Here is a 20,750-nt window from a genome sequence, read left to right as displayed (position 1 = left end):
AATATATAGATGAGTATATAATCATTTGAGTGGAGATTTTAAAACACTAAAAACTTTGCTAATTTTAAAGGATGGCCCTTTGGCTCTGTCCTTGGTGCTGAAACATCATTATACACTAGGGCATGTTGGTTTCTTCTAATTCTGGGATCCTAATATCTCTACCTCTTTTTTCTTGATTTTTATTTTCTATCTCAATGGGGGCGGGGTTTGAGCTATTCATCCTGACACAAATACATAACCTCAATTATGTTTCATAATTAGCATGGCTGATTTAATATTCTTATGGCAGTTCTATTATATTTCTGATAGCCGAAACTTTTTCCTCTGGAAGTTAAGCCTTCCCCTGCTCCTCATTCTTCCCCCTCAGCATCCCATATATATATATATATATATATATATATATATATATATATATATATATATATATAGAATTGAAAGAGTACAAAAAACGACTTAGATTATTCAGGAATCATTATAAGTGAGAAAATTCTGCTTTCTACAGGAAATAATTCAGAAACTACTGGAGACTTCTTTGGGGAGGTTTATAAAGGAATTGGGAGTCAAGAAAAGGGATTCAATAACTGTCATTAAAAACACATTGTAAGTGCATCCCATATAGTTATCAGCACTTTAGATATCAAAGAAAACCAGGGTTTTCTATGACCTGCTTCCTCTGTCTCCAAGTATTGTGGATAATTAAGAGCTTCTCAAGCTCCATTATTGCTGCTATTTAAACATCTGAGCAAAGGGCAATGTCATTAAAAGCTCACACAGTGTTCCTTGTTGTTTGGGCTCTTTGTACAGAGAATTATGGTCTTGTGGGCCTAAGTAAAGTAGACATACTTGTAGGCTGGGCTTTCACCCTGGTTTTGCTGACTTGGATTCTATCAAGCAGAAGTTGTAATCATTGCAGTATTGAGACATTTGAAATGCCACAGGAAAATGCTGCTGTTGTCTAAAAATGGAAATTTCTTTCTGAAATTCAAAACAGATGTTGAAAAACTAATAGCTCAGTAAGATACTGGCAGCAGATGCCAACAATTTGGGTTGCTTTCCATTCAACTCAGAAATCACTATGGAGTGTCAGATGCTATAAGGTACTGTTAATGAACTAGTGGGAAGAGGATCTGAATAACCATGATAATATTAGCTACTCCTTATTGAGGATGTTTACCTGTGTATTCTCATAAGATATCCCCTACTAATCCACACAAATTTGGTAATTTTTTTTCAGTTTATAAATGAGGGAGTTGAAATTCAGAGAAATTAAGTGATTTGCCCAAGAGCCAGAGTTTTAGCTCAGGTCTTCTCCTGCTCAAAGTCTATGTTCTTTTCCCTTATATGTCATTCACTATGGCTTTCCAAGTAATTTTTAACAAAACAAAAAGTATAATTAATGCTGTAGAAAGGATATGAAGCTCCATGAAACACAGAGCAAGAAAGTAGTAAAATTAAGATTGAGGCCGAGACTGAGTCTGTCTTCTCAAAAGGATGGCATTTGAGCTGGGGCATAAAGAATGAGTCAAGTTTTGAAAGGCAGACATAAAGTGGAAGGAGTATTCTCAGAAGAGACAGAACAAGCAATTGATGCAGTTGTTTTGGGCACCTCAGAACATTTTTAAAAAGTTAGAATCAGATAACATTTTAGGGCCAGCTTTATAGGGATCTTTAATGCTGAGTTAAAGTTATTGATTTGAATTGTTAAAGATTTTTTTGGATTGTGGAATAACATAACAAGGTCTTTGTTTTCTACAGGCCACACAGGAATCAGAATGGAAGAGAGTTCAGAATTAGGTCAGAGCTCAGTTCCATGCTATGTATATTCTAATTATTCTACAAGCTGTTAGACTATTTAGAAACACCCCCCCAACTCACATATTTTAGAATCTATTTTAATGGGAGGTTTTCAGTTCAACCAAAGTGATCAGATTTCAAAACTGCAAATTTGAGCACATAAGAACCCTGGTATTCTTTCTGCAATAGTAGTATAAAGTGAGCATTTCCGTCTAAGAACCAAGGGAGTGATTTCAATAGAACTTATACTCTTTTGATGTTATCATCACATTTATCACATTACATTTGGGAGATTCTACAGTTCACCCCAGCAAAAATCATTTGGCACTAAAGTGCTATGACTCTATTTTTAAAAATACTGCTTTATATTTAGTTAGGATATGTATAGACATACATATTTATCAAATTTGCATTTAACAAGAGATTTTAAAAAGAAAAAAACTGAAGTCATTTATTCTAAGATATCTGATGAATAGTCTAAATTTTTTTTTAAAAAAACAATACAATCCAAAAGATTTCTGACTAAATTTCTATGAAGGATATTCCTCATCATGATTTACCTCAATTTGTTTTATGGGCTTTTATAGGCTTTTTTTTTTTTTCAAAAAAAAAAAAAAACAACCTAATTCTCAAATTTGAAACTCGTTACTTTCTCTTTGGATGTCCCCTGATATTTTATGGCAATTTTCTTCTCAGAGGGTTTCTGGGCTGGGTTTCTCTTTCCATGAGGAGTGAGTGGGTATTATGCATGACTAATCCACTTCCATGATCACTGCTCCATTCTGTTTCATCTTAAGACAGTGAAGAACAATGAAGAACTTCTTTGGAGCATTCTCTGATCTTATTTCAGATTCCTAGTAGCTAACCTCCGTAGAGAACTCTGTGGTCAAAGCCTGTATCATGAGGCTACCACCAGACTCAGAGGACATTGAGTTCCATTTCTGAGTATACAAAACAAGGCCATGGCCACCATTATTTGTAACAACTCCCATTTTGTTGAGTGCTTATTATATACCAGGCACTGACCTAGTAGCCTTAATATTTTTTTTAAAGAGAGAGGGGAGAGAGAGAGAGAGAGAGAGAGAGAGAGAGAGAGAGAGAGAGAGAATTTTAATATTTATTTATTTATTTTTTTTTAGTTTTCGGCAGACACAACATCTTTGTTTTGTATTGGTGTTGAGGATAGAACCCGGGCCGCACGCATGCCAGGCGAGCGCACTACCGCTTGAGCCACATCCCCAGCCCAATATTTTATTTAAATCTCTATAACTCCCCTTTAATGTAACAATTATCCCCAATTTAGAGAAGAGAATTAGCCCTCTTTTAGAGAGGAGAAAATTGAGGTTTGTGGGATTCAAGTGATTCCTTCAAGAGCTCAAAGCTAGTGAGTGAGTCACTCTTATTTTTAAATATCTGAATAATATGACACAGCTATGAGATTCACTTGTTACACAAACACTGGCAAATCAGAAGACAAGACCCTTCCTCTGTGACAGTTACCCTCAAGCCTGACTGTGTGTTGGAATCAGATGGGAAACTCTGTACACACTGAAACTCAGGCCTCACCCTAAGCCAATTAAGCCAACATCTATTGGAAAACCTAGGAATTCATACATATTAAACCTTCCTGTGGGATTCAAATGTTCAAAGTTGAGAACTTCTGCTCTCTGATGTGATTTTATTCTTAATAAGCAAAGACTGTCTTAAGAAGCAGCTGAACTTGTTGAATAATTATTGCCAAAGAAAAGAGTACATACTCCAGCAAATCTAAAATTGCTATGCATGGCAGACATGCTCCATTGTTTAAGAAAACACTAAAGAATTACACCCAATGGGTCAACTTATTCACCTGGTTGACAAAGCAGGGGTATGTTTTGCATTAACCATCAATCCATAGTTCTACCTGAAATCTGCTGTTTAGAAGGCTCTTTTCTGTGAAGGTTGCTAGTGGTAACAACTGCACTAAGTTGTTCAATCCAAAATTATTTATTTATGCTCTATGTACCCAGAACTCTGGGTCCTTAATCAAGTATTTGTTCCTAGCATTTGAGCAAGTTCAAAGCCTATATAAGGGAGAAAGACGAAGAGGGGGAGGGAGAAGGGGATGGAACTGGGAACTGAAATGGAGTAAATCAAATTCCATGCATGTATGATTTTGTCAAAATGAACCCAACTATTATGCATAACTATAATGTTCTAAACATTTAAAAACCTATATAAGGAAAAAATTTGGCTCTGCTCACAAACAGTTGAGGATGCCATGTTGGTATGGGGCAGAAATGCCCTCCATATAAACAGACAAATCAGAGATTTGTGTTCATAGAAGAGCATCAGCTGTGCTGTCTGGACCAGAACCCAGAGTTTTATACATTGTCTTCCAGTTAAGAACACTGAGTATTTGAGCACCAGGTTATAGAACTTTTAAACTTTAAAGTAATCATAAGTCAACATGTTTGGAAGTGAACCTCAAAACCCACATATAAGAGTGAAAATCCAAGGTGCCTAACTTTTCATTCCTCAAAGTTCTTGAAGAGCTTCTTGAATTATAACAAGCATATGAATTGCCTGGGATCGGGAAAAATGCAGATTCTGACAGCAGAACTGGACCAAGGCCTGAGATTCTGCATTTTGAATTAGATCCAGATGCACTTATTTATGCAGGTCATGGACCTCACTTTTGGTGACCCAGGCAGCATTCCTGCAGATCTGTGGGCTGACCATTGAGGCTTGCCTGTCACAAACCAGAAAAGACCATGATGCTGAGGCTACAGGGACATATTCCAAAGACAAGGAAAGGTGGAGATGCAGAGAGAAAGGGGAGAAAAAGTTGATACATGAGGGAAGAAATAAAATATAAATTTTCTATATTCAAATAAAGGCTGGAATGTATGAATAAATTTTCTAATTTTTTCAAGGAGTAAAGAACACAGTGAGATAGATACACACACACAAAAATTGTGAGGGTCCTGAAAGAGACCCTTGAAAGAGAGAGGATGATGTCCAAACAGAGGAGCCAGGACCAAGAGCACTGCACTGAAAGTCCCATCTCTTCAGTCAGAAGGAATTGGGCCCCAGAGCAGGATGTGGAAGCACCTACAAGAAGTCCAGCTTCATAAGCATTGACTCACTTTATATCCTACTCTCCCAGCTAGGCTTCTTTTCCTCAATCCCTTTTCTAGCCCTTGTTGTTCAATAGATCTTTATTGAGTATCTGTTTATCCTCAGCATGTAGCTCTTTGCCTGGCACAAACAGATACTCAATAAAGATCTATTGAACAACAAGGGCTAGAAAAGGGATTGAGCTGGTCTTGCTTGTGCCATGTGCCCTGTAATTCCCAGAAGCATAGAGGGAAAAGATAAACCAGGTGTTCTCAACCTTGGCTGCATGTTGGAATCACCTGGTCAGCTTTAAAAAAATACTGATGCCTGGGTCCCATGCTTCCAGATTATGAGTAAATGGTCCAGAGTGGCATTGAAAATGATCAAAGCTTTGCATGTGATTCAGAATCTGCATTTTAACAAGCTGTCCAGGAGAGCTAAACCAAATTTGGAGAGCCACTGTTCCATCGAAATTTCTCCCCATCCATAGGATTCTGGGACTCCTTGTGGGCAGAGTCCTGGTCCTCACTAAAGAAAAAGACCAGTTGTACTCAAAAAGAGATATGGGTGAGAAATAGTCATGGTTCTCTCTTCTAAAAAGCAATGAGAGATGACCCTTGTGGGTCTCGGATGCAGGTTTCAACAATGCGTATTCAGACCCTTACTTTGTTCTACATTATCAGCCTTAAACATTTTCTCTGGCTCCCCTATTCACATTGACAGGTTTGGATTCTGAACTCTATCTACACTTTATAAAGTCAGAAACTTCGCCTTCACTGGACTCTAACAAAACATATATCCTAATGGCACAATGTACTGATCCATTATTTTTAAATATACTTAAAAATTTTGCTCTGTTATAATATAATTGAGCTATCATCTATTTACTAAGGTATGGTTGAAAGTTGAACTCCTTTGGACATTTTTTTAATTTCTTGAAATGGAATTGAAACAAACTGAACTTGCGTTACAATTGAGAGACTTTAGTTCTAATTCCTATGCTATCATTGACCTTCTGTGTGACCTTGGGCTCCTGGTTTCAGTGCTTTCATTCATAAGATGGGTAGGAATTAGAATTAATGATGAGTAAGATCTCTTCCAGCTTTAAAAATTCTTCATGATCTAAGAAACCACTAGCTGATGAAGGAAATGTTATAGAATTAAAAGTCAAACTGAGGCTTCACCAACTATTTTCCTTTCTGAAAAAAAAACTAATAGTTTCTATCATTGACAAATCATGGAACTTTTAAATAACAAACAAATAAATCCTGGAAAAAATTTCCCCCATCCCAACAAAACAACAGTATTCTCAGAAAGAGGCTCAATCATGGGGGTCCCCATGTGCAATTCTCTCTAAAGTAAAAAAGAAACTTGCTATAAACACAGAAACTAAATCCTGGAAAGGCTCCTGAAGGTCACTGAATCAACCAGACAACTAAGGCTCAGATCTTTCTTACGGTGCCTTGGCCAACTCTGCCACATAGTTCTAGGGAAAGGAAACTCAACCCTTGAAAGCCAATCTTCTACCTTGGACAGGCATGACCTATGATTTCTTCCCACTAGTCCCAGGGCTACCATCTAGTCCCAAGGCTACCATCTTGAAACCATTCATAATTAATTTATCACCTCTTCCCCAAATAGCACTGACATATTTTAATAAACAAGCAATTTTTCCTTCCCTTCCCCAGCAAAAGCACACTTTATTTCTCCAATCAGGCTGGGAAGCCCCTCACTCTGCCAGCAACATTTCTTAAACAAATGTGGTTTATCCATCATCCATTGTAAACTGTAGTACCCATAAATACATGTTTTATGTCCAGAGAGGCATGATCAGGATAGGGCGGGAGGGGACCCCAATTTGCCTTACTAAACACAATGAGTGTGTTAATGTATTCTAAGATTGTAATAACTTGTTCGGTGAAATGAAATACTTAAATGTATTCAAAAGAAGTCTCTGCAACCACTAAAAATCATGCTCCCAGAGCTCATTGAATGATGGAATCATGGTCTCTAAAGATGGTGGCTGTCCATCCCCGCCATCCCATCTCTCACTGTGAGCCACTGTCTATGAGATATGGAGTCCATTCCCTCACCCCATGGAATCTGGGTCAGGCCTGGAACGGCTTTAAACCATGGAATGTAGAAGGAGCTCCATTCTAGGACCTCTGAGCCAAGGTGTTTAAAAGGTCTGACAGCTGCTGCCTTTTTGCTCTTGGAGTCTTGGGCCATCATGTTAAAAGTCCTGCTAGAAGCAGACCACATGCAGAGGCCCTGAAAGATGAGGAGGTGCTGGACAGAGAGGCTCCACCTAGGAACCACTACGCAATGGTCTAGTCATTTTGAGTTGTTCCACTTAAAGCCTCAAACATGTGGACCAGAGACTGGTCATGCCCACTGTGTCCTGTGCAGATTCCCAACTTGTATTCAAATCCACAAGTTTTGAAGTGGTTTTGATGCAGCAATAGATAATTGGAATACTGTTAGAGAGAAGAAAACAGCATACAAAATAGTATTGGATGTATATTCCCAAGTTTATGCCTCCACAAGCAGTTTTTATCATTTTTTTTTCTTTTTCATTGGTGCATTATAATTACATGTAATAGTGGAATTTGTTTTTACATATTTGTAGAGGCACAAAATATAACAATATAACTTGGTTGATTTTTTCCAAGAGCAGTTTTAGAATGGATTTTCCCCTCCCAGAAAGCCACCAGAGAATATGCAGATTTCTGCTACATAAATGGAGCACTCCAAGAGCCCCTCCCACTTGGTAACTTCATGGGAGGAAGTTCTCAGTTCTCGGGCTGTACACTTCATTATTTCGCTATTGTAAAGCTCCTGTTTATGTGGTTGTGGAAGAGCGGTTGCTATGGCAATGTGATCTGACTGAGTACCAGAATGCATCTAAAAGTGACTTTTTCAGGGTTTCCTCTCAGGACTAATTATTTTCCAAGAATTTTATCTTTTTTTCCCTCTCCTATTAGAACAACAGGTCTGGAGTACCTTGTCTAGTCCTGGGACATAGAAAGGGTGAGAAAGGGTCACAGGACAAAGATGATGGCTGAAGAAAAAAAATCCAAGCTAGGGAAGGGCCACTTATTACTAAATACTCTGGTTTCTCCCTTAGAGTTCACTCAGCTAAATCATCTGATATGGGTTCAATTGTCCCCCCCACCCCATTCATATATTAAAGTCCCAATCCCCAGTACCTCAAAATGCGACTTTATATAGGGTGGATGCAGATGTGATTAGTTGAGCTGAGGTCATACTGGAATAGGGTGAGTCTAATTCAGTAAAACCATGTCCTTATAAAAAGGGAGAATTTAGACAGAGTCAGGCACACAGGGACCATGTGAAGGGACTCAGGGAGAACATGGCCAATGATAAGCTGAGGAAACAGGCCTGGGATAGGTCCTTCTCTCACAGTCTTCAGAAGGAACCACCCCTACCAACTCCTTGATTTTAGATTTCTAGTCCCCATTGATTGAAGACAATAAATTTCTTGAATCCCCCTATGTGTGGTACACACTCTCCTGTATTGATTTCCCTGGCCTTGGATTTCTTGTACCTTGTACCTTTATAAGCTCCATTTAGCCAACACCTCCTTCCTGATGTCTTAGAGCAATTCTCTGTTTATGTCAGGAGCACATTTCTGACACCCTAACAAGATTCTGATCCCTCTAGGGTAGGACTCTTCTGTATGCTTCTTTTTCATCCTTGTCGGGCTGATACTTTGCTGACCTATGGAGCAGGCTAAATTAAATTCAAGCTACCCCAGGGGGTGATTCCTTGTTCCCTGTCAATACATTGTAGAGTTTCTTTAAACTCATCAAGGTTAGACAAGAAAGCACAGGCCACACAGTACCAAGAGGGAGAACGATCAGGATCCAATGGGGCTCTTGTTGACCTTGGGACCATGTGACGTCACAGGATGTTAGGCCCAGATGGTACCACAGGGTTAGAACACCTCGTTCAGTCCTCTTATTGTACAGAAGAGGACATGGAGGCTTGGGGTATTAAGGACTGTCTCAAGAAGCAGAGCTGGTAATTGTGGGAGGCCTGGTTTACTTTTAAATCAGTGGTGTGGACAAGGGCTGCCTGAGGGAGAGGGAGGGGCTGCCTGAGGGAGAGGGAGGGGCCACCAAAAGGGCAATTGGAGGGGACCTGTACAACCTTAGCAGGCAGGTGGAAAGCTTCCATTATAATTAAAAGGAAGGGAGAGGAAATTGGGTGGGTGGGGCAACTCTGCATGACAAAGCACTCAAGAAAATCAGTGCCGTGGCACAGTCAATGTAGACCACTCTGTGCAGAGGGAAGTGATCACACAGGCTTCTGCCTCAGCCTAAGCAGAATCCTGTCACCAGTCGGGATTAGCAGTGACCCATGGCAGGCACAACTAAATGCCCATGTGTCAAGGGACCTCTCCACTGCTGACTTAATGCATTGAAATGGTTCCTGGGCACAATGAATGGGAAACCAAGAGTCCAAGCAAAAGCCCAAGACTTCCCAGATCAAAGTCAAGAGAGATTCACACACCAGAGTTCAGTCCCTAACTGAAAGAAGGTTTTTGGGTCCAAATGCAAAAGTGTTCAAGTCAGTCACTGAGTAACACGGAAACACAGAAATTGCAGCACTTCAAAATTATGCAATGAAGAGGTTTAACTGATTTGACCAAATGCTTATGATGGTGTTGGGTGAAAAGCTCAGGTTTCAAAAACAAGGTACATTGTTAGAACTCAACTATGTAAAGCAATATGCACAGGAGGAGAGTGATCTCAACCGATCATAGGGTTGACCAGCGATTTTTAACCCACTCGATTTTCTTCCATGAATATCCCAAATTCTGTGGTGAGCATGTATTACTTATAGAACCTAAAGGTAATTTCTTATATATTTTAAAAAATATTTTGTTTTTATATTAAAGACCCTAATTCTGTGTTTATAAGGCAATAGAAATTGTCAGGCCTGACTTTGCTCTCTGTGGCTTTGTAATGATTGTATTGCTCTGTTCTCCAGAAATACCCTCTCCAGGCAAGATGAAATCCCATCCCATGTCTGTCCATTCATCCATTTACTTACATTCAGAGTATTTCTGAAGTTGGTCAAATTCTTCGGGAGTGAGAGAGACCCATTGCTCTTCGCTCATCTTTAAACTGGGTGTGAGCACGTTGAGGCCAGGGATGGAACTGTGTTCACCAAGGTGAAGCTGAGGCCCAGCACAGGGACTGGCTCATTGCAGATGTGCAACAAATGAGCCCTTCAGGACACTTCTCAAGGGACTCAAGCGCCTATGGTAGCAGCAGGCAAGTCTCTGAAGTTGCGAAAAATCCTCTGCTATTCCTCAGGTAACATTCTCCTGTTTGTAGTCAAGGTGAATTCACAAATTTTGGCTTTTCCTAGGTAGAAGCAGAAAAGACATTGTAAATGAGAATGTTAGAATTAAAAAAAAAAGAAAAACACAAAAGTTCTTTGCTGAAAGATCCACAGAAGGCAATGGTTCAGAGGGTTTTCAGGGAGCAATCTCCCTTTGGAAAGGGCTGCAGAGGGCATAGAAACCAGAGCAACACAACTGCTGTTTGTTGTTTAGCTGTGGGTGGGTGTCAAGTGGCAATCTGTGGCCTGTATGAATATAGGTAGGCCATGCAGGGAAGGCCTGTATAGGTAGGACTTACTGGGAAAGTTTAACTGGTTCAGGCGAGTGGTAGTATTAGGGCTACCTAAAGGAATCCGCATGGAATGAAAATGCCTTAGGATGCCCCAAGAGTAATTACAGGAACAGTAATCTATAAGGGGAGATTTGAAAGGTGAGCCATTCTCTCCTTCACTGATTTCTAAATTCTACTATTATAGCTGCTTACCTTCCCCTAGTGAGCCATTTTGAAAATTCATATAATGCCAAAATTGGCTAAAATCTAGTGATAGAAGCAGTTCTGTGTCCTCTCAGAGCCATAAAAAGGAGGTAAGAGGGAAGGCCTGCTGAGGGGCCTAAATGAAGGGAAAGGGAATGGACTCAGAAAAATGGTGTCTTTTTCTTTTATCCCCTCCTAGCACGGCGTATTACAGTAAATCAGTTCTGTGGGATATAAAATTAATGTAGTAGGCCAGGACCAGCACTTAAAAACATGAAATAGAACAGGGTAGAATGGAACGGAGTTGAAAATATTACTGTGCAGCTACCATAGTAAAAGTATGTCTTGCCTGGGGACTTGCCTTTCAGTTATACATGAATCTGTAGACTGATCATAATTAGGAGTTTAATTCTTGTTCTGGTTGAGATTTTTAAAATTTGGTTGGAAACCATCGACCCAATAGGAGGAGAAATAAAGACGAGTTGCAACACAGGATCCTACGTTACTAAAGAATAAGCCATTGCCGGGCACGGTGGCGCATGCCTGTAATCCCAGAAGCTTGGAAGGCTGAAGCCAGGGGGATCGCGAGTTCAAAGCCAGCCTCAGCAAAAGTGAGGTGCTAAGCAACTCAGTGAGACCCTGTCTCTAAATAACATAGGGCTGGGGATGTGGCTCAGTGGTCGAGTACCCCTGAGTTCAATCCCCAGTACCAAAAAAAAATGGTTTTAATAAAATAGTATCCATCCTGGGAACCAACTTCAAAGCAGGTTTGGGGATCCTGGAGCATACAAGCAATGTAGGATGGAGGTCCTAGTGGGCAGGCATATGTGGGGAGTTCTCTGGAGAAGTGAATAGGTGGGCAGACGGGGGCTGACCAGATGCGGGGGTAGTGGGGAGAGGGACTCCAGTTCTGTAAGGAAGGGCAGTAGATGGGAGTGCACGGCTGGCAGGTGAGATGCCTGCATCGCTGGGAGCATTTAAGTGGATTTCTTCCCTCTAAAAAGGACCAGTCTCTCCTTAATCAAGGGGCAAATTGGATTCTGCACTTGGCACCTGCCTTTGCTGATCACCAGTTCCAAATCCCACAGGCAGCCTTTCAATTCTCCCTTGCTTCGTCACAGCCTGTGCCATGGCAGAAAACTCCCACGTTGAACCTTGCTTATCTTTCTGAGTGTTCCTTTTCTCAGTCTCCTTTGGTCTCTTCTTTCTGTAAACATTGGTGTTTCCAAAATTCTATCTTCAGCTGTCTCCTCACTCTACCTCCCTTCCTTCCCTGAGGGACCTCATCTGTCTCCACAACTTCATTTACTCTCTGGGGCTAAGTTCTCTCCCAATGTGGATCTGAATATTTGGATCTTCAGAGTCCTCCATCCAGATGTAAATATCCAAGTTTCTACCTTGACTTTGCTGATTGTTCCAAACCACCTTAAGCTGGCACTTTCCAGGTCTCCAGCCGGCTCCTCCTCTGCATGCTGGTCAAGCCTTACCAGGGCTACACCCAGGCCTGAGGCTGAAGGTCCACCTAAGCTCCTCTCCTTTCTCTCCTGCTAAATCCAAGCACCCATCCAGGAGTGTGGCTGTCTCTCACATATCCCCTCCTCACCAGCACACCAGGCCCCCATCATCTTCTGCCTTGTCTTTGACAACAGCCTCCTCTGATCTCCTAGTCTTAAGTTTTTCTCTCTTCCCCTTGGTCTGCTCTGCAAATTGCCAACCAGATCACATCTCTCCAAGTAACAGAATTTTTCAGTGCTTTCTATTGCTTATAGAATAAGATGTAATCTTCTTTTCATGATACACGAGCTCTTTATGATCTAGTCCCAGATCATCAATTCAGTCCCAAAGCAAGAGATGTCTCTTAGAAATGTTTTCCATCTTACTAGGGAGTTCAACATTACGACCGCAATTACCAATGCTGCTGCTATCATTTAATGGACACTCATTTCACACTGTGCCAAATGCTTTACGTACCTTATCTAATTTAGTCCTCATAAGAACACGTACATTAAGTGTAGTCATGAACTGCATAATGACTTTGGTCAACAACAGACTATAGACCTCATATGCGATAGTGGTCCCAAAAGATTATAATGGAGCTGGAAAATTCCTATGGCCCAGTGATGTTCTCACTATCATGTCATAGCTCCACACATTACTCGTGATGGTGGTAATACTAGTATAAACAAATTACTACACTGCCAGTAATATGAAAGCATAGCACATACACTACAAACAACATGTAATACTTGATAGTAAACGAATAAGTTACTAGTTTAGGTATATACTACACAATACTTTTTATCACTACTTTAACATGTTCTCCTACTTATTAAACAAAAAGCTTACTAAACTAATAGGCCATGCTATGATGGCAGTGGCCTCTTACACCCCATGTAACCACATCCCTCATTCACATCAAGAGACTGTGTTGAGCGTTGGACCTAATACCATGTAAGTTTGTGTAAGTAACTGTATGTTGTTCACACAAAACCAAAATTGCCTAACAATGCAGCTCTTAGAACACACCCCTGCCATTAAATGAAAAATGACTGTATTGCTGTCTCTATTTTGCAGGTGAGAAAAATGAGGAGGCAGAAAAAGGAGAATAAGGCAGCCACCACTGCTTTGGTTTAAGAATGCCTCAATGGTCTAATTATTCTTCACATTTTCGTCAGCAGAATTCTAAGAAGACCGAGAGACATACCGCATGATAGGGCAACATTGGACTCAATGCCAAAGGCAGGGAATTGGAATCTGAGGCTCTGTCTCTTGTTGATTTGATTCTAGATAAATCTTTCATTACTTCAACTTCAGCTTTTTCCTCTTAAAAATGAGGATACCAGCAGGGCGTGGTGGCACATATCCATAATCCCAGTGGCTCTGGAGACTGAGGCAGGAGGACCACAAGTTTAAGGCTAGCCTCAGCAACTTAGTGAGGCTCTGAGCAACTTAGCAAGACCCTGTCTCAAAATAAAAAATAAAAAGGGCTGTGGCTATGGCTGAGTGGTTAAGTGCCTCTGGGTTTAATCCCTGGTTCTAGGGAAAAAAAAATGGTGAGGATATCGATTTTGAAAAAAGGCTCACTGAGTTGATGTTAGGAATAAGTGAGTTAATATATGCAAACTACTAAGCCCCCAAATTCCCACTTAGCACAATGCATGTCAGGTAGTGAACACTCAATGAATACCTACTCTTCTTACCCACTACTGACAGTGTTTAGCAATATGGCTTAAGCAGTCAGCTGACAGCAGTTGGAAGGAAGGTCTACAGTGTTTCACAGACTTCAAAACCTCCTCTTAATCTTGTTCCAGGTGGTTGAATTTTGTAATTACTGTCAAAGTTTTATCCGCTAGTTTTAATATTCACTCTTGCCTAGATTAATTATTACTATGGAAGTGACTTTCTAATTCCATCATTCTCTATATATTTATTAGTTGAGAATCTACTGCAAGAAGGAGCTTTCCCTTCTCCTTTATTTATTTATATCAGCATATATATATGTAAATTATTATGTCAGTATATATGCACTATGAAAAGTACATATATAATAAATACAAATTATATTAAGTAAACATATAAATAATGAACACATATAAATAAGTATAGAATATGTTGCTTTAATATACATATATTTATTATATATATTATGTCATATATAATATATTATATATATTCAATTATATTCATGGATTCTTATTTTATCCAGTGGGTTATAATCCATTGCTATCTTTATTTGTTTGGATTCTCAAATTGTCTCAGATTTGAACAGCAGAAGCTCATTCCAACCACCTGGAACAAGACTAAGAGGAGATTCCTTATTTTGTAAACATATTCCCTACAGATCTAGGAAATACATGCACATGCACACAGACATCTCATCTCTGCCTCTCCATCCATCCATCACCCTGACTTCATGCTCATGCCTCCACCTCCAGTCCAACAATGTCCATTTTAGCCTTCCCCTTGTTCCATATTTTTAAGCCCTCTTCTCCAACAAACTTTGTTTCCATTATTGACAAGATACTTATTTGTTCAACCTTACCATACACAGAAATTTCGGAACTGCTAGTTCACACCTCTGTGAAAAAGAGTTCACAATTTGCTTTCAGGTTTTTTGATTTTCAGGCAACAGTCTCTCCTCAAAAGATTATTTTCCAAAGCTGCTTGCGTCAGTTCTTTCCCACCCCCATTACTTTCTGTTTGAATTTCACTTTAGGGTGTTTTCTCCATTCCCAGGGATTCTTTTCAGTTTGGTTCCAAACGCCTGAATCATATTAAAGGGTATACTCAGGGAAGCATTGTTTTCCCCCATTCTTTTTTCTCTGTTCCTATCTCTCTTTTTTCCATCTTATTCCCACTCACCCCTGAAAGTTTTTTGTCAATTTTTCCTGTGTTAATTGTTGCACAGAGAGCAGACACATGGACACCTTATTTCCCTTTCCTCCTTCCACAAAAGACAGCACATGATAGATGGTTGTTTGCATCGTTTTTTCACTTAACAATGTAGTCTATGAATCACTCCATATCTATTCATAGAGATCTTCCTCATTTGGAACCAAATGTGACTCTAACAATTCCATTTCAGAGGCTTCTTGGGGCTTAAAGGGCCAACTCCTCAGCCAGTTCTAACCCATGGTGATAGTTCACCTTCCCATTTTCACCCCAGTTACCTCCTCCCCCACACATTTTATGCTTTAGCCAGATGGACCTTCTGTCTACTTCTAGCACTAGCAAAGTGCCTGACACACGGCAGGATCTCAGAAACCTTAGTTAATGGACAAATATGCCATGTCTTTAATCTACCTGGGATGCCCTTTATTATTTCCTTCCTATAACAAACCACCTTGCTACTCATCTCTCTGGTTCCGTATAAAAAGTTGCTTCTTTTCTTTTTGGAACTCTTTGAGCAAATTTATCTGCTCTCCCAGTTGTGTTCCATAGGACTCCACATATTTCCGTATTGACACTGACAGTCCCGTGTGGGAGACGAAAACCTAAACAGCTAATTAACACACAAGCCGTGGGGCTGGAGTTGTAGCTCAGAGGTAGAGAGCACTTGCCTCACAAGTGTGAGGCACTGGGTTCGATCCTAGCACACATAAAAACAAATAAAGGCAGTGACTCCATATACAACTAAAAAAAAAAAAAAAAAAGATTGAAAAAACAAACACAGTCACAAGTTGTAAGGGTAGTGGTACAGATATGACCAGGGCATCATGGGACTGAGCAGCCATAGAGGTCAGGTAGCTTCCTGAAAGAGCTGATGCGCCTGGTGAGGAGGGGTAAGGAGGGGAAGAGGTGTCTGTTGTAATAACTCAACAAATGCTCTTATTATTACCATCATTGTTCCTTTGTAGCTCAAGCCTTGGCTTCACAGGGGAAGGAGTGGCACTGTTCTTTATTTCTGCCAGGAGAAAACAGGGGCTGAAACACTGCTTGATTCTGTAAATGGATCCCACACGACAGCCCACCTCTGCCTTTCTGCCCTTTGATAGGGGAATATGGAGGGCTGCTGGAGCTCCCACCAGCCGGCTTTTCCTCTCAGCAGCCAGCCCAATCACTTTCCTCTCAGAGGCTCCTTTCAGTGTAAACAATCTTCTTATTACCACCCTGAGCATCTTTCCTGACAGGACAAAATTTAATAGGGTTTTCTAAATAAAACTCAGATTGGATATTGTCTGACTTGGATGGGAGAAGAGTATTTGATGTCACTAAAGCTATGCCACTCTGAGCAATGGCTTCAGCTCCCTGGGCCTCAGTTTCCTTGCCTATAAAATGAGGGGGTGGGAATAATGGTTTCTGACACATTTTCTAGCTCTGCAATTTTGTATACTGGATCGAACTCTATTTGTTCTGTACAGATGTCAGCATGGAAATCACAAGTCAGAAGGAGATGGCAAATTCAATGAGTATTGAATTGCACCCCAGGTCTCTCTATTCATTTGAATGAATCATCCATACCCAATTATCCAGGAACAAACACCTTTTCATCTCCTCTTTGCTCTCCTAAAAACATTAATTCATGAATATGACATCAGATTGGGGGAGCTTATTTATATGCATCTGAAGATTGATAACAAAGCCATAATGCATCCATTTTTTTTTTTTTTTTATAAAAGAAGAATGACTAGAAGCTAAAAAGAGTCCTTTCTCTTCCCAGACTTGGGACAAGTCACCTCTTGACAACTGTCCCATCTCTGGCATTTATTCCCATTATTCCTTCTTTGATCCCGTGACATTTATGTGGCCTCTGCATTTCAGTTCAAGTATCACCTACTTAAAGTTCTCGTACATTTCCCAGCCTAGTCTGGGCATGGCTTCTCTGTTCTCCAATAGCACTTTGGGCTTTTCTTCATTATGACACTTACCACACTATATGGACTTGCCAATGTTAAGGTTTAGATATTAGGTGTCCCCCAAAAGCCCACATGTAAGACAATATAAGGAAGTTCAGAGGTGAAATGATTGGGTTATGAGATCCTCACTTAATTAATGGATTAATCACCTGATATGGATTAACTGGGCTGTAACTGTAGGCAAGTAGGGTATTGCTGGAGGAAGTGGGTCACTGGGGGCGTACCTCTGTCCGGCAGAGCTCTCTCTGCTTCCTTACTGCCATGTCCTGAGCTGCCTTCCTCTGCTACATCCTTCCACCATGATGTTCGGCCTCACCCCAAGCCCAGAGCTATGGAGACGGTGGTCTATGGACCAAAACTTTTGAAAATGTGAGCCAAATAAACTGTTCCTCCTCTAATTGTTCTTGTCAGAGCTTCTGAGCACAGTGACAAAAAAAAGCTGACTTAAATACCAACTCTCTTTCCTATTGAACTCTGAACTCCTTTTGGGCAGAAAAAGAGTTCCGTCTACTTCACAGCTCTAGTCATTATAAGGTCTCTGAAGGTTCATTTCTTGACCACTAGAAAAGTCATGCTTGACCTTTTTTGACGGAGATCATTTGCATGGAACAAAAGATCTTACCACATCTGTCTGCATGTCCACGTAGAGAAAGAACAGAGTGATAATAAAGAATGGGAGAACAAAATCCTCAAGTTGGAATAAAATTGTTGAATAGTATCCTTATTAGTTGCTAACTTTATAATAAAATATGGATTGACACACACCTTTTAATATAAAATATGACCTATAAGTTTAAAGGCTATCAGGATTATGAACTCTAACCTACAAACTTATAACATGACCACTTTATTATGCTTAACCTGATAGTAGATTCAAGTTATTAAGTTCCTTGAATCTATTAATGAATTGTCACAGCCCATTATATTGGTGGTCCCCAAGAAACCATACTTCCTACTATGCACAGCCTTTTTGAGTCCCTTCCTTCTGAGTTTGGGCTATACCTGTGACTTGCCTTAATCACAGAGATGCAGTGGACAGACGTGATGCTGTGCCTGTCAGGCCCAAGCCTTGAGAAGTCCTGGTAGCTTCCATTTTTGTGTTCTTGGGAGCAATGAACTGCCTGATATGAATTTCGACCACTTTGTTGGAAAGATCACACAGAGACCACGTGGAAAGGCCAGACAGAAAAAGAGAGGTTAACATCACTTGGAGGAGAACTGAGCAACCCAGCCACTGACAAGACCTGAAACCCCACATATAAGACCCCAATCAGACATTTCAGCCAGAACTCCATCATGCTGGGCATACAAGACAAGAAACCATCTTGGATTTTCTAGCCTTCACTAACATCATGTAGAATAGAAAAAACTTAATCTTGCTGAGCCTGATCTGGATTCCTGTGTACACAATCATGCAAAATAATAAAATGATTGTTGAGCTAGTATGTTTTGGAGTACTTAGTTATGTAGACATAGATAACCAAAACAACTGTATAAGCACTTTTGGGTTCAGATTACATATGTATCTGTTTAGCAACAGGATATGCATGATTCATGCTTGAACTACAACTTGTTCATATCTTAAAATCTAGTAATTGGAAAATTGTAGACTAAAAATAAATTTGATGCAAATATGTACCACTGCGTGCTGTAGGGTTAACCAAATATCCTCCACAGACTAATATGATAATGCTGAAGTCAAATGAACTATAATTTCTAATTAAAACGAAAGTATAGCAGTAGCTGAAAACCACAACCAACTCAAAACAAGACTGACATTGCAATGAAAATGATAACAACGTGGCCTTCCCCCAGGTCACAGGATTCTAACCATCTGCTTAAGTGCGGGGGCAGTAGCTGCTGAGCCTTTAGAGGCAGGCTGACTTCACAGATAACTGAATTAGAGCCTTCAGGGAACTTGGTAATGAGCTAATTTGAGTTTATGAATAGCAAATATGAGTAATACCTAATAACTCATTTAGTAGATTAGCAGCATATGGTCCGTAGTCCTTAAACATAAAAATTAGTCTTGATATGTCATGCCACTCATAAGAATTCAGAGAGGATTTCCATTTGAGGAACACTTTGTACCCCTTTAGTGGCCTGAGAATGAAGATGAGAGTCTTCTCCAGGGGAGTCACAAAAATGTCAGGCTCAGTCGAGCTTCTCATGTGCAGGGGGCAGAGATCAGGAGGGTTGGTGTACATCAGAGGCTTTTAGGCTCTTAGGGGAAGTTGAGACCTGCTACTGCAGGGGGCTGAGGGTTGATTTGGGGAGTCTCTTAGGATAATAGCTTGAGGATGAATCATTAAAACATTTATGTGTTTACCTAATCAAGAAAATTTGCAATAGTCAGCAAAAATAAGAGCAACCTTCATTTATAGACTAGGGCACATCTGGTACTTTACTCACCACATCTGTATATTCATCAAACCCTGTGAGGAAGGTATTTTTTATGCCCATTTTACAACTGTAAAAACGGACCCAGAGTGATTTTTCCACTAGTGACAGGGTGGTATTTGGACCCAATCCATTTTGGTTTTCCCTCCACCATATTACTTCTGGGTGAAAAGTATCAAGTACCTAAGTGCCTGGCCCTGTGCAAGGTGCTAATATAATCAATCAATAAGCCAGAATTAGAGATCCTATACCCTCATCCTCAAATGGAAGGTAAACAAGAAGGCATAGCATGTTCCTGTAAGGCCAATATTTGTTGAGGGGAAATGGGCTATATTAAATATGAACACAGAATGGAAGAGAATGCAAAATATGGAGGAAGTTTGGAGGCAAAAACATGAGACTTCAACAAAATCTTGCTCTGGGGCCACCAGTTTGTGAAACCCGGGAGGATGTTTGCTCTTCTTTGCCACTAGGGGCGCGACAGGGGAAATGTAAATGGAAGGTTGCACATAGCAACAGGCAGGTCCAATGCCACTCCAGGGCTGAGGGGGTAATGGAAGGTCCCTTTCTTGAGATTACTATCTGGGGAAAATTTATTCCCTAGACTCAGACCCAGTATCAGGAAGACTTCTGCCCAAATCATCAAGAACAAGTCTAGCCTTAGAATTAGAGATATCAGAATTCAAATCTTAGTTTTACCACACACAGCTATGTGATATGAAAGAAGTTGTTCTTTATTTCTAAATGGGAATAATAGTATTAGTACATGCTTTACAAAATTATTAGCATAATGTTAGTAGTAAGTAAGTAGAACTTATATATATATATATATATATATATCAATGGTTTTTAATACCAGCAGAACAGTATCACCTGAATTAAATGTTAAAAAAAAATTCTTGGAACCCACCCCTGACCTACAGAAACTCAGGGTGGCTCAGCAAGGAACAAGTGTTCTGTGACCTCTGGTTTCCATTAACATGGGGGCGGGGGTCAAAGAATTGGACCTTGAAGTACCTGAGCTATTCCTTTTCCTTAAGGAGCCCTCAAGCAGACAGATTCTGGATCAGTCGTGTCAGTCCCACATTCTTGAGGCAAGAAAACATTAGAAGGAAGCCAGGGCTCTAAGACTGCCAGAAACCTGTCATTCTGCCACACTCCTAAAATTCTCATGTTATGACTTATGTTCCCTGCAGAGTTTTCCCTTTCTTTCCAATCCGTATCTGTTTTTCATACTCCTTTAGTGACATTT

The 20,750-nt window shown here is 40.3% G+C and overlaps 1 protein-coding gene across 1 annotated transcript in view; it reads right to left on the bottom strand.

The window, feature by feature from the left end:
* The window catches only part of DGKG (diacylglycerol kinase gamma), a 188,457-nt gene that overhangs the window by 146,340 nt on the left and 21,367 nt on the right, over positions 1-20,750 (bottom strand). The window contains exon 2 of the mRNA XM_081302353.1: positions 9,973-10,289. Coding sequence (XP_081158479.1) covers positions 9,973-10,039 — 67 coding nt within the window. The 5' untranslated portion in view covers positions 10,040-10,289. The remainder of the gene's footprint in view (positions 1-9,972; positions 10,290-20,750) is intronic.

The sequence above is a fragment of the Spermophilus citellus genome (assembly GCF_964194105.1).
Source record: "Spermophilus citellus genome assembly, chromosome: 7".
Lineage (NCBI taxonomy): Eukaryota > Metazoa > Chordata > Mammalia > Rodentia > Sciuridae > Spermophilus > Spermophilus citellus.
Note: the sequence above shows the minus strand (reverse complement) of the source record. Positions and strands in the feature narration are given on the sequence as shown.